Source organism: Aegilops tauschii, chromosome 3 (assembly GCF_002575655.3).
Source record: "Aegilops tauschii subsp. strangulata cultivar AL8/78 chromosome 3, Aet v6.0, whole genome shotgun sequence".
NCBI lineage: Eukaryota > Viridiplantae > Streptophyta > Magnoliopsida > Poales > Poaceae > Aegilops > Aegilops tauschii.
In genome coordinates this window covers 283,317,883-283,330,333 of record NC_053037.3, presented here as the reverse complement: position 1 = coordinate 283,330,333, position 12,451 = coordinate 283,317,883, and the positions used below count along the sequence as shown (strand labels likewise).

General features: G+C 45.5%; 1 protein-coding gene across 1 annotated transcript; it reads right to left on the bottom strand.

Moving 5' to 3' along the window:
* Positions 1 to 5,956: 5,956 nt before the first annotated feature.
* LOC109774271 (uncharacterized) lies at positions 5,957 to 12,183 on the bottom strand. Its single transcript, XM_020332994.4, has 4 exons — positions 11,730 to 12,183; positions 11,119 to 11,224; positions 10,460 to 10,603; positions 5,957 to 6,461 (listed from the first exon to the last, which is right to left on the bottom strand). The coding sequence occupies exons 1-4, from the start codon at positions 11,987 to 11,989 to the stop codon at positions 6,207 to 6,209; spliced, it is 765 nt and encodes a 254-aa protein (XP_020188583.1). The 5' UTR covers positions 11,990 to 12,183; the 3' UTR covers positions 5,957 to 6,206.
* Positions 12,184 to 12,451: the final 268 nt, after the last annotated feature.

The following is a 12,451-nucleotide window of genomic DNA, read 5'->3' as shown; positions in this document are numbered from 1 at the left end:
CTGAAACTGTCCTCCCGGCTTCGGGGTAAACCTTGGCTTCTGCTGGGCTCCAGAATTATACTTCCCTTGTCCATACTTCCTCTTGCGGTTTTCAATCTGCTGTTGCTTCCCTTATATCATGAGAGCTCTATCCACCAGCTCCTGGTAGTTGTTGAAATTTGCTACCATCAACTGCATACTCAGCTCATCATTCAATCCTTCCAGAAACTTCTCCTGTTTGGCAGCATCCGTAGCAACGTCATCTGGTGCATAACGTGCTAACTTACTGAAATCTTCCACATACTGGCCTACGGTGCGTCCTCCTTGGCGTAGGTTGCGAAACTCACGCTTCTTCATAGCCATAGCTCCTGCTGAAACATGAGCTGTACGGAAAGCTTGCTGAAACTGGTCCCATGTGACAGTGTCAATAGGGTGCGTGGCTGTATAATTCTCCCACCATGATGCTGCGGGTCCATCAAGCTGATGTGCGGCAAAACGCACTCTTTCCGCATCTGTGCATCCTGCAGTGGTCAACTCCCTTCCAACTTTGCGGAGCCAATCATCTGCTACAATCGGCTCGGTGCTACTGGAAAACACCGGCGGGTTTAGCCTTAAGAAACGGGCTAAGTGGTCAACAGGTGGTGGTGGCGGTGGGTTGTTGTTGTTGTTGTTGTTGCCTTGGTTCTGAACTAACACTTGCATCAAGGCATTCTGTTGCTGAATCAACTGGGTGATCTCGGGCGGGAAAACAAATCCGGTGTCGCGTCTCGGAGGCATCTGATAGGTTTAGAAAAGATGAGAATTAAGAATAGAATGAGGTCTAGAGAGAAAACACTACCCATATGCTCATGAGACAAATTCAATCAATATCACTCAATCAATCCAAACAAGGCAAAACAATCGATCTAACTAGCGTTACAAAGTGTTTGAACTATACTACTAAATGGGGGAAAAACTACTACTGATATGGTAGTCTACTAAAAATTCTGATCCGTTGAAGACTCCATGATGTCTGCTCCAGCTTCATCAATCCATTCGCCTTCACTTGGTTCCGAGTCGGTGTCGTCGATGATGATGTAGTTATCCGGGCAAGTGCATTTGTCGACTTCTGCTTTTGGCCCTGGATTTCCCACGAATGCTCCAATCTTATTCTCCAGGTCGTCAATCTTCCCGACTAGTGCGTTGATTTCTTCCAAATAGTCTTCGCGTGTAGTCTTGAGTTCTTCTTGGAGCTCCTTGATCTTCGTGAATGCCTTCTTCAGTTCTTCCTTGTCCGTGCATATCTGGTTCTCTTGGCGTCGAATATGTTGGTTCTGCTCCTGGATGAAAGCTGCAATTGATCCATCCTTCTTGGTCTTGATCATCTCCCATTGCGCGTATCGACGTCCACAAATTTGATAAATTGTATCCTTAAGCTCCTGGTGATAGACTTCTCCAATGCGTCCCATGGCGATGTGTGCGGCCATGCTCTTCCCTAAGCTCCAAGTTGGTGCTTCGAAAACCAATCTCATGGGTTCCGTAATTGGCGCAAACGTCCTTCCTGGAATGATAACTTGAATCTTCCAGCTCTCCTCTTCAGGTAATGTGGCGTTGTAGGTTCCGGTGACGCTTGGTATTCCTATGTTCAAGTACTTGGTGACTTCCTTCAAATGTCGTCCAAATGGCGTGTCTTCATCTGGTTGCATGAACTTGCTCCTTGCATTCGCCATTCCTAAAAGAGTAGAAAGTGGAGAGGGGTCAGAAATGAGAAGAGAGAAGTTTTCTAGGGCTTAAGCTTAGTGGTCGTGTCCTATAGTCAGCGTGTGCTCTGATACCAACTTTGTAGCGACCAGACCTCAAATGGCCTGTGCTGCTGTGCACCAGTGTCATCCCTGGATCAGTAATGCTGACACGCACAGTACAAATGGAGGATTTATAACAGAGTAGCAACCACACACTTATTACATCGAATATCTCCAAAGAGATTAAGTATAATAAACATGGCTTAAGGCCATCTAATAACGATAACAGCGGAAGACTTGGAAGATAAGTGAGTCCATCAACTCCAGCGGCATCACTGAGTATAAGACCACGACCTAAGGCACCTTACTCGTCGTCTAAAAAGTCTGCAACATGAAACGTTGCAGCCCGAAAACGGGTCAGCACATAGAATATGCTGGCAAAGTAACACATAGAGAGCAATGAACAAAATAATGCTATACTATATGCATATATGGCTGGTGGAAAGGCTCTATGGTTACAGTTTTGCGAAAAGCCAATTTTATCCTACTGCAAAGGAATAAATTTTATTTAACTATCATGGTGGTTGAAACATTGAGAAGGTACCCCCAACTCAATCCCAATTAAGTATCATCATTAACCCAACAAAATTAATTATAAGTATCACGGTGATGAGATTCAAATGATAATCCAGGTACTAGATACTCAAGTTGTCCATAACCGGGGACACGGCTAATCATGATCAGTTTGTACACTCTGCAGAGGTTTGTGCACTTTTCCCCACAAGACTCGATCGCCTCCGCTTGATTCTCGCACTGCATGTTGTTTGAGAAACGGATGACCGAGACACAGTCTTTCAGAAACAATCACTCTCTACTCTGGATGGACCGGTACACCTACTTTCCCCTACATCTGCTAGTCCACCTCTTCAAGAGATCCTGTAACCTACTCAGCTATGCTAGAGCCCATAATAGCTTGTGGCTGCACACGGAAGTTTCTAGCATGAATAATCTTATGATCCCTTTGAGCCTGGGTGGCGGACCTTATACATACAGACAACACTGGGTTCTCCAGGTGCCTCAATCCACCCAGATGTGAGTTTTAGTTGCCACCTTAAGTTGAACCATTATTAAACACTCACATCTGTCATGAATATCTCTCAAACCCAATCCACGTCTACGAGCATAGCATGGCGATAATAAAAGCAACGTAGAAGTAACTCCCAAGGGTTTGACAGGAAACAGGTAATAGGTACTACCTCAACTACTTCCCAATACCCACAGTTTAATTAGATCCTAATCATGCAAGTGTGTGAGGAAAATAGATCTAATGCAATAAAACTGGGTATGAACGGGGTATGATCAAAGTGTTACTTGCCTTGCTGATGATCCGCAAAACCTAGCGATTCGAAGTAACAAGCGGCGCACTCCGGGTACTCTATCGCAAACAAACAAGCATACAATCAGTACTCATCTAATGCACAGGTAAAACTCGAAAGAAAGAATCCAACCAGAAAGTTCAACTTAAGAACTCCGGTTTGCAAAAAGAATCAACTCAAAAGAAGCAACGAAAGTCAAACGGCGAAAGAAAGAAACTTCGTTTGCTAATCTGGATTTAGGTCAAATTTTACTGTAGCAAAATCTTGTTTGAGTAGATTAATCGGAAAGAGAATTTCGAGATGAAACTCTAGGCGCTTGAATCACCTGATTCCGATAAACGAGCGAAAAGTTAAACAGATTCGAAGTTTCGATCAGAAATCGAATCTGAGAAAAATAACGAGAAAATCCGTCGAAAAAGAAAAACTGACGAACGGTTAAATAACGGACGTTCGTTAACAGAGAAAAACCGACGAACGCGTTCGTTAAAACGAACGTTTCGGTAAACGCTCGCAAAATAATAAAACCGAAAAAAAACCGATCTAGGGTTTTTTTTAAACAAAAGGTTTTTTTTTCAGAAAAACCGGTCAACACGAACGGGCAGTACCTCGTCGGGGATAGAGCTCCGGCGGGGCTCCCGTGCTCCGGTGAGGGGCGGCGAGGGCGGCGGGGCTTGGGGCTCGAGGGGGGCGCGAGGGGCGGCGGGGCGGCGAGGTTCGGCGAGCGGCGGCGCGGGCTCGAGCTCCGGCTCCGGCGGCGGCGAGTGCGGGGGCGGGCGGCGGCGGGATGAGAGGAGGAGGCGAGGGGGGGTATAAATAGGAGGGGGGAGACCGGCGGCTTGGGGAAGGGGCAAGCCGGGCGGGGCGGCTCCCGTGTCCACCATGGACACGGCGCGGCGGCGGCGCTCGTACGCGGGGAGGAGAAGGCGCGAGCGGGCCGGCCTGGCTTCGGCTGGGCCTCGGCCCAGTCGGGCAAGCGCGTTTTTTTTTATATAAATAAGTTCCGCGAAAAATATGGCGTAGAAAAATAAATAAAAATCAGAAAAATAAGAAATAAATTTTTCCCGTCTAGTTAGAAAATCTAGAATAGGGTGAACATTTTTAAAATCAAAAATAAATATTTTGAAAATATGCATATTTTTAAATGCAATAAAAATTGCAAATAAAATCCGATAAATTTCAAATAATGATTTTAACATTTTTCCTCCAGTATTTCAATTGTTTTGGAGAAGTCATATTTTCTCCTCTCGTTTGTTTAAAAATGAAATATTTTTCCGGAGAGAAAAATAATTAAAACCAAAATCCTCGTTGGAAAAATCAACAAGAAAATTCAAGAAAATCCCCAACTCTCTCCGAGGGTCCTTGAGTTGCTTAGGATTTATCGAGGATTTTTGTCAGAATGCACAAAACATGATATGCAAATGATGATCTATGTATAACATTCCAAATTGAAAATTTGGGATGTTACACCATGACTACAACTCGAGGTCAATGCAGGAACGGTCCGAGAAGTTGAGGACAGCAGTCGCCGCCGCCGTGGACCGCCCACCGGTGAAGAAGCGCCGCTTGCCTCCTCGTCGGTGCCGATGCGCGTCGACGGGAAAGCTCAAATGGGGGAAGAAGGGTGGCGGGACTTTGGGCGGTGGAAGGAGGGGGCTAAATAGGGGCGGCCAAATCGGTGGGAGGTGAGCCGAAATCCTCCCGCTGATTTTTCGGAGACGCGCGCAAGCTCGCGGCATCTCCCTAGTCGCACGAGCTCAACGCCGCGTTCCCCTCCCCTTCTTCGGTCGAGCCTGGCTCTCCAGAAACTGCCAATTCGAGCATAGCTGTTGGGCCTGGCTAGGAGGTGCTTTAAACTTCGTGCGATGCAGGCCGAACAATATATGCAAGCTACCAAACAGGCCGGATTCTTGTCCGCACGGGCTGGTTGGGCCAAATGCAGGCAACCAAACACGCCCTCAGTGTTTTGACACAAATCAGTAGACCGTTGTTCCCTGCAAACCTAGCCTCCAATGTGGTGATTTTTTTTTTTGCAATTAACTCTATTTTGCGTGGTTTTGTGCTTACCTTGATGAATACAACCAAGTATTAAGGTGCCAAGAATAAGATGGGAATAAGAGGAGTAGTGGGGTTGTATGCACCGCTAGGTACCAACCGCATTGGACATAATTCCATCTATTGTCATCTATTCCCTCCGTAAACTATTATAAGAATGTTTAGATCACTACTTTAGCAATCTAAACGCTCTTATATTAATTCATAGAGGGAGTATCACTTATCATATGCAGGTAATCATTCGCTGCATATCATGACAATTTTGTGCCGGTCATTTATATATATAAAATTAAACTATACAACATGACAATCCAAAACCGGGACAGCGAAGCGCAGTTTGCTTCTAGTAAAGACATAGGTTGAAGTCCACGTCAATAGGGCATATCTGATTCTTCATCAATTTTATTTTTGCGCGATAGATTCTTCATCGTTGTTTACGGGCGCAGCAAAGCACGTGTGGCCGTATGATTTAATCCTAAATCCTACAGATAAATTTACAAAAAAAAAACCCAAGCTTTTCAAACCTACAAACTTCCTACGAAAATCCATTCAATAAAACGCCGTAAGATTAGCGGTGAAATGGCTCGTCCAGAAATTTAGCCAAATTCAAGACTTAAACAGGACCTCGCTTACCACACGGTAGGCGCGGTTGTCAATCTTCAAATCAGGACCTCACTTATTAGCTCCCACAAAGCTACACTAGAACTGAAAAAAAAAATACCGATATTGGACCAACGACCAGTCCTACTTGTTGAGCCTGGCGCCATAATGCATATCCAAACCCAGCTAGTACTCAGGAGTAAGACATCCTTAAAATGAACTGGACAGTTGTAAAACCATAGTTTTCATTCAGCATTGAATTTAGGCTCAATATTGTTCGTACAACTTCCACTCCTAGCAGCAATAGAACTCATCAGTTGCTGCATATTTGCATAACTTACTGCTCAATCACACAAGGGGAAAAAGGGGAGTCCTTGGGAAAGAAGGTCGCTTCACCGCAACATTCATACACACATCGACCCTCTTCCCTCGCATTCTGCAATCTTGCTTTCTGAGCAGGCAAAACCTTTGGAATACTTCAATTTTGTGGTTGTTCTTCGTGTATCTCTCCATCCTCAAAAAGATCATCATAAGCAACAGGCACACGAATCCTGTCGGCTACTGGTTTACGAGGTTCAGCTTTATCAACAGAAGGAGGTGCTTCCTCTGCATCGACTAAGTGCTCAGGGTCATCATGTGCTTCAATTTCCTCGTCAACTAGCACGCTGCCCTGTGAGCTTGCATCTTCATTTCTGCTCATCTGTGGTCTGCCTTTCGTATACATGAACTGCTTCTGAAAGGAGAAAGTAGCAAAATCAATTAGACATAATTAAACAGTGGTAGTGGTAGCAAAGACCATTCAGATCGAGTAAAAGTGCAGTAAAATGGTACTTCACCGTACCAATCAGAACCATCAGTTGTAATGTTGGTATATAAAAAGAGAATGAGAGGAATGTAGCACAAACTCCGCCTATGTTGTCTCAACATAGCCGGTCCCAAGCCCCGGTACAAGAGGAGGGTTGTGATAGGCTTGGCGAGCCAACGTAAAAACTCAGCCACTCTTATGAAGATGAAACCCAAAAGATTTTCGTTGGGGCGTAACCCTCTCAGCGACGCGCTACATCAGAACCCAGGTGTGGTGTCAAATGGGCAAGGGCCGGGCCGTCACCCCCTGATGGCGCGCCGTATCTTGATCCGGATACGGTGGCAAGTGAGCGAGGATCGGGTCGTCGCATCCTTAGTGGCGCGCTACATCGGCGCCCGGATGGAGTGGAAAATGAGCAAGGGTCTTCGCATTTGACTCGATGAGTGCGAAGGGTAAGGAAGCTAGCCGAGCCTAGGAGGATTCGCTTAGGTAGCTGGAATGTAGGGTCTCTGACAGGGAAGCTTCGGGAGCTAGTTGATGCAGCGGTGAGGAGAGGTGTAGATATCCTTTGCGTCCAGGAAACCAAATTGAGGGGACAAAAGGCGAAGGAGGTGGAGGATACCGGCTTCAAGCTGTGGTACACGGGGACGGCTGCAAACAGTAATGGCGTAGGCATCTTGATCAACAAAAGCCTCAAGTATGGAGTGGTAGACGTCAAGAGACGTGGGGACCAGATTATCCTGGTCAAGCTGGTAGTTGGGGACTTAGTTCTCAATGTTATCACCGCGTACCGCAAGTAGGCCACAATGAGAACACCAAGAGGGAGTTCTAGGAAGGCTTGGAAGACATGGTTAGGAGTGTACCTATTGGCGAGAAGCTCTTCATAGGAGGAGACTCAATGGCCACGTAGGTACATCTAACACAGGTTTTGAAGGGGTGCATGGGGGCTTTGGCTATGGCATCAAGAATCAAGAAGGAGAAGATGTCTTAAGCTTTGCCCTAGCCTACGACATGATTGTAGCTAACACCCTCTTTAGAAAGAGAGAATCACATCTGGTGACTTTTAGTAGTGGCCAACACTCTAGCCAGATTGATTTCATCCTCTCGAGAAGAGAAGATAGGCGTGTGTGCCTAGACTGTAAGGTGATACCTAGACAGAGTGGTGTACCTCAGCATAAGCTGGTGGTTGCTGACTACCGCTTTCGGATTCGTGTCCAGCGAGATAAGCGTGCCACAGTCGCTAGAACGAAGTGGTGGAAGCTCAAGGGGGAGGTAGCTCAGGCGTTCAAGGGAAGGGTCATTAAGGAGGGCCCTTGGGAGGAAGAAGGGGATGCGGACAATGTGTGGATGAAGATGGCGACTTGCATTCGTAAGGTGGCCTCGGAGGAGTTCGGAGTGTCCACGGGAAGGAGAAGCGAAGATAAGGATACCTGGTGGTGGAATGATGATGTCCAGAAGGTGATTAAAGAAAAGAAAGATTGTTTCGGACACCTATACCTGGATAGGAGCAGACAACATAGAGAAGTACAAGATGGCGAAGAAGGCCGCAAAGCGAGCTGTCAGTGAAGCAAGGGATCGAGCGTATGAGGACCTCTACCAACGGTTAGGCACGAAGGAAGGCGAAAGGGACATCTATAGATGGCCAAGATCCGAGAGAGGAAGACGAGGGATATTGGCCAAGTCAAATGCATCAAGGACAGAGCAGACCAACTCTTGGTGAAGGATGATGAGACTAAGCATAGATGGCGGGAGTACTCCGACAAGTTGTTCAATGGGGAGAATGAGAGTTCTACCATTGAACTGGACGACTCCTTTGATGAGACTAGCATGCGTTTTGTGCGGCGAATCCATGAGTCTAAGGTCAAGGAGGCTTTAAAAAGGATGAAAGGAGGCAAGGCGATGGGCCCTGATTGTATCCCCATTGAGGTGTGGAAAGGCCTTGGGGACATAGAGATAGTATGGCTAACCAAGCTTTTCAACCTCGTTTTTCAGGCAAACAAGATGCCAGAAGAATGGAGATGGAGTATATTAGTACCAATCTTCAAGAACAAGGGGGATGTTCAGAGTTGTACTAATTACCGTGGAATTAAGCTGATGAGCCATACAATGAAGCTATGGGAGAGAGTCATTGAGCACCGCTTAAGAAGAATGACAAGCGTGACCAAAAATCAGTTTGGTTTCATGCCTGGGAGGTCAACCATGGAAGCCATTTTCTTGGTACGACAACTTATGGAGAGATACAAGGAGCAAAAGGACTTGCATATGGTGTTCATAGACTTGGAGAAGGCCTATGATAGGATACCGCGGAATGTCATGTGGTGGGCCTTGGAGAAACACAAAGTCCCACGAAAGTACATTACCCTCATCAAGGACATGTACGAACAAGTGATGTCGATATTGATGACTTCCCAATTAAGATAGGACTGCATCATGGGTCAGCTTTGAACCCTTATCTTTTTGCCTTGGTGATGGATGAGGTCACAAGGGATATACAAGGAGATATCCCATGGTGTATGCTCTTTGCGGATGATGTGGTGCTAGTTGACGATAGTCGGACGGGGGTAAATAGGAAGTTAGAGTTATGGAGATAAACCTTGGAATCGAAAGGGTTTAGGCTTAGTAGAACTAAAACCGAGTACATGATGTGCGATTTTAGTACTACTAGGTGTGAGGAGGAGGTTAGCCTTGATGGGCGGGTGGTGCCTCAGAAGGACACCTTTCGATATTTGGGGTCAATGCTGCAGGAGGATGGGGGTATTGATGAAGGTGTGAACCATCGAATCAAAGCCGGATGGATGAAGTGGCGCCAAGCTTCTAGCATTCTCTGTGACAAGAGTGCCACAAAAGCTAAAAGGCATGTTCTACAGGACGGCGGTTTGACCCGCAATATTGTATGGCGCCGAGTGTTGGCCAACTAAAAGGCGACATGTACAACAGTCAGGTGTGGCGGAGATGCGTATGTTGAGATGGATGTGTGGCCACACAAGGAAGGATCGAGTCCGGAATGATGATATACGAGATAGAGTTGGGATAGCACCAATTGAAGAGAAGCTTGTCCAACATCATCTGAGATGGTTTGGGCATATTCAGCGCAGGCCTCCAGAAGCTCCAGTGCATAGCGGATGGCTAAAGCGTGCGGAGAATGTCAAGAGAGGTCGGGGTAGACCGAATTGACATGGGAGGAGTCCATTAAGAGACACCAAAGAACTAGCTATGGACAAGGGTGCGTGGAAGCTTGCTATCCATGTGCCAGAGCCATGAGTTGGTCGCGAGATCTTATGGGTTTCACCTCTAGCCTACCCCAACTTGTTTGGGACTAAAGGCTTTGTTGTTGTTGTTGTTGTTGTTGTTGTTGTTGTTGTTGTAGAGAAATGTAGCACATCAGTCTTCAACATAGTGAAATTATTTTGGCATGGTAGCTATTTTACATTTATTACTTGATTTATAACAAAGATTGATTATAATAATTTTCTATACGAATCACAAAGGATCCACTCATGCTGTTAATACTAGTTCACTCAGGTTGGCTCATCTAGACTCAAAATTAACCAAATTATCTTAAGTTCGTCTATTTCTGCCTGCTTTTTGTGACAATGACATGGCATGTACACAAATTTTTTCCCTGGTGAAAGGGAGCTGTAGGAAATGGCTATTGCACTAAACAGCCATAAATGAGGAATGGTCGTGCAAAACATGCACTCATTCTGTTAATACTAGTTCACTCAGGCTGGCTCATCAAGACTCAAAATTAACAAAATTATCTTAAGTTCCTTAATTTTTGCCTGCTTTTGTGACAATGACATGGCATGTACAAAAAATCCCGTCACGAAAGGTTGTTGTAGGAAATGTCTATTGCACTAAACAGTCATACATGAGGAATGGTAGTGCGAAAACTAGCACTTTGACAGGTCACATAAATATCTTACCTCAAGCTCCCTTCCCTTCACCATAATTTCCTTGTATGCCTTTGGCTCTCGTGATTTCAAGATGTTCCAGAGGATTCCACCACCTGTCCGGAAACGACTTCCATCAGCAATCGTCTGCCCACCACACTTCTGAATGGCCTCAACCTAGAATAGAATGTACTTAGCGATAGATAACAACTCATGAATACTAAACTTTACAGGTTCTAAAATATTGCTATCTGATTATATAGACAGCAAGAATTATACAAGGCACAGCTTTAAAATAGGAAATTAACTGCAATTGGATTTTTTCACCAAGCATAGAAGGAAATATTATTCAGTGACTCTTCAGAGAAACTCCAAACTTCTCAATTACTTAAAACAAACTAATCAATGGAACTGCAAAGAATCAAGGCAGTAATATTTGTAAGAGCAACAGATTTCCTATGAAGGGTTACAAGGGTATGCAAGTCCATTGGGCAAATACCTACCAGTCCACACCACTGAGGCACAAAAAAAAACAGAGAGGTCCAGTACAATAGCTTACACTAACAAATTATGACATATTTGTGCTTTAGTAAGAAAATGATCCATCTCAACCAAGACAGTAAACTTTTCAAAAGTACGTCGATTGATAAACTGAACCTCCTTACATACTGTTCAACAAAAGAACTGTATACCTCTCGGACAAGATCGCTGACAGCAGAAACGCCAAGGCAGCCAATAGCATTCCAGACAAGGTATGACTTTTTCTCCTTCAAGCGCCTGCACGTGTCAAGTACAAAACTGCAAAAGGTATAAAGGATTGGGTAGTTAGCAACCTAAAATAAATAACACAACGAAGCAAAATAATTTGCCTTGACAGGTTGGTTGGGCAAACCAAAGTAGCGATAGCTTTACACAAGCGTTGGAGTATTGGATTACAAGACAGTTTGAAAACTAAACTCTGTATAATCCTCTTGTGAAAAGAAGTCTTTGTATTCATGATAGCAATTAACTAATTTCTATTAAAGTGTACAACGTTTGTTGACCGTATAGTGCAATTGCGCCGTTGCACTCAACACGGTGTGAGCATTTTCCTTCATATAAAAATTTCACATAGAAGAAACAAACATTCCGAAAGGATGATCAAAACCATTATACGTATAAACCAATTTCCGCAATAGTCTACTCAATACTCCCGATTTGAACATACAAAACAAATAGCAGGTGGTATATACACAAACGTTAATTTTCTAATTTCGTCTCGGGCATAACCAAAACCCTAAGCGAGTGGTGCGAGGGTTTTTACCGATTAATGTCACCGATCTTGGTGGGTGGCCCATCAGGCCTCCCGCTGTTCTTACTCCTCCCGGACTTTCTCTTCTTCTTTTTCTTGCCCGCCGGTCCGCCCGCCTGCGCACCACCGCCAGCGGTTCCTGCTCCGGCGGCGGGGGGGTCGGGGATGGGGGTTTCCTCCGCCTCCGCGTCAGCCATCTCGACGTCATCTCCGCCAAAATCTAGGGTCTCCTCGTCGAGCACGGCATCCAGGATGCTCTCGCCCCTCTCCATGCCGCCGCCACAAGCAGCAGGGGCCCCTCACGCCCTCGCCGCTCTATTCGCCGCTCTTTTGCCGCAACAAAACGAGGAGCGCAGCACAAAGAGGAAAGGGGCGCCCAATATGGGTGGGCAAGGCTTTTGGTCTCAGGCGCGGTCATGCGTCATGGGCTTCTTGGCCTTGGTTTCTGGCAGACAGAAGAACAGGCGGCTAGAGCAGCACTCTGGGAAACCTAAAAAAAAAAAAAAAGAGAGCAGCAGTCTGGCTCATCTTTTTTTTTGAGACAGTCTGCAAGGCCTTTTATTAATCTTTATATCTAAATAGGGGCACCCCACTAGCTAATTTTCCTCACTCCACATGAAGCTACGTCATCTGAATTTCTATAGCCGTTGATACAGTATGGTCCATGAGTATGCATCGTCTGATCATGTTTTGATGCAATTTACGAGACTTGCCACCGCTAAGTGAAAAATAAC

Excerpts from the sequence above, each read along its gene's own strand:
- LOC109774271 (XM_020332994.4), bottom strand. The coding sequence starts at position 11,989 with ATGGAGAGGGGCGAGAGCATCCTGGATGCCGTGCTCGACGAGGAGACC. Across the intron at positions 10,604-11,118 it reads TCAGCGATCTTGTCCGAGAG|GTTGAGGCCATTCAGAAGTG; the intron begins GTATACAGTTCT and ends ATTCTATTCTAG. Across the intron at positions 6,462-10,459 it reads TGAAGGGAAGGGAGCTTGAG|AAGCAGTTCATGTATACGAA; the intron begins GTAAGATATTTA and ends TTCTCCTTTCAG.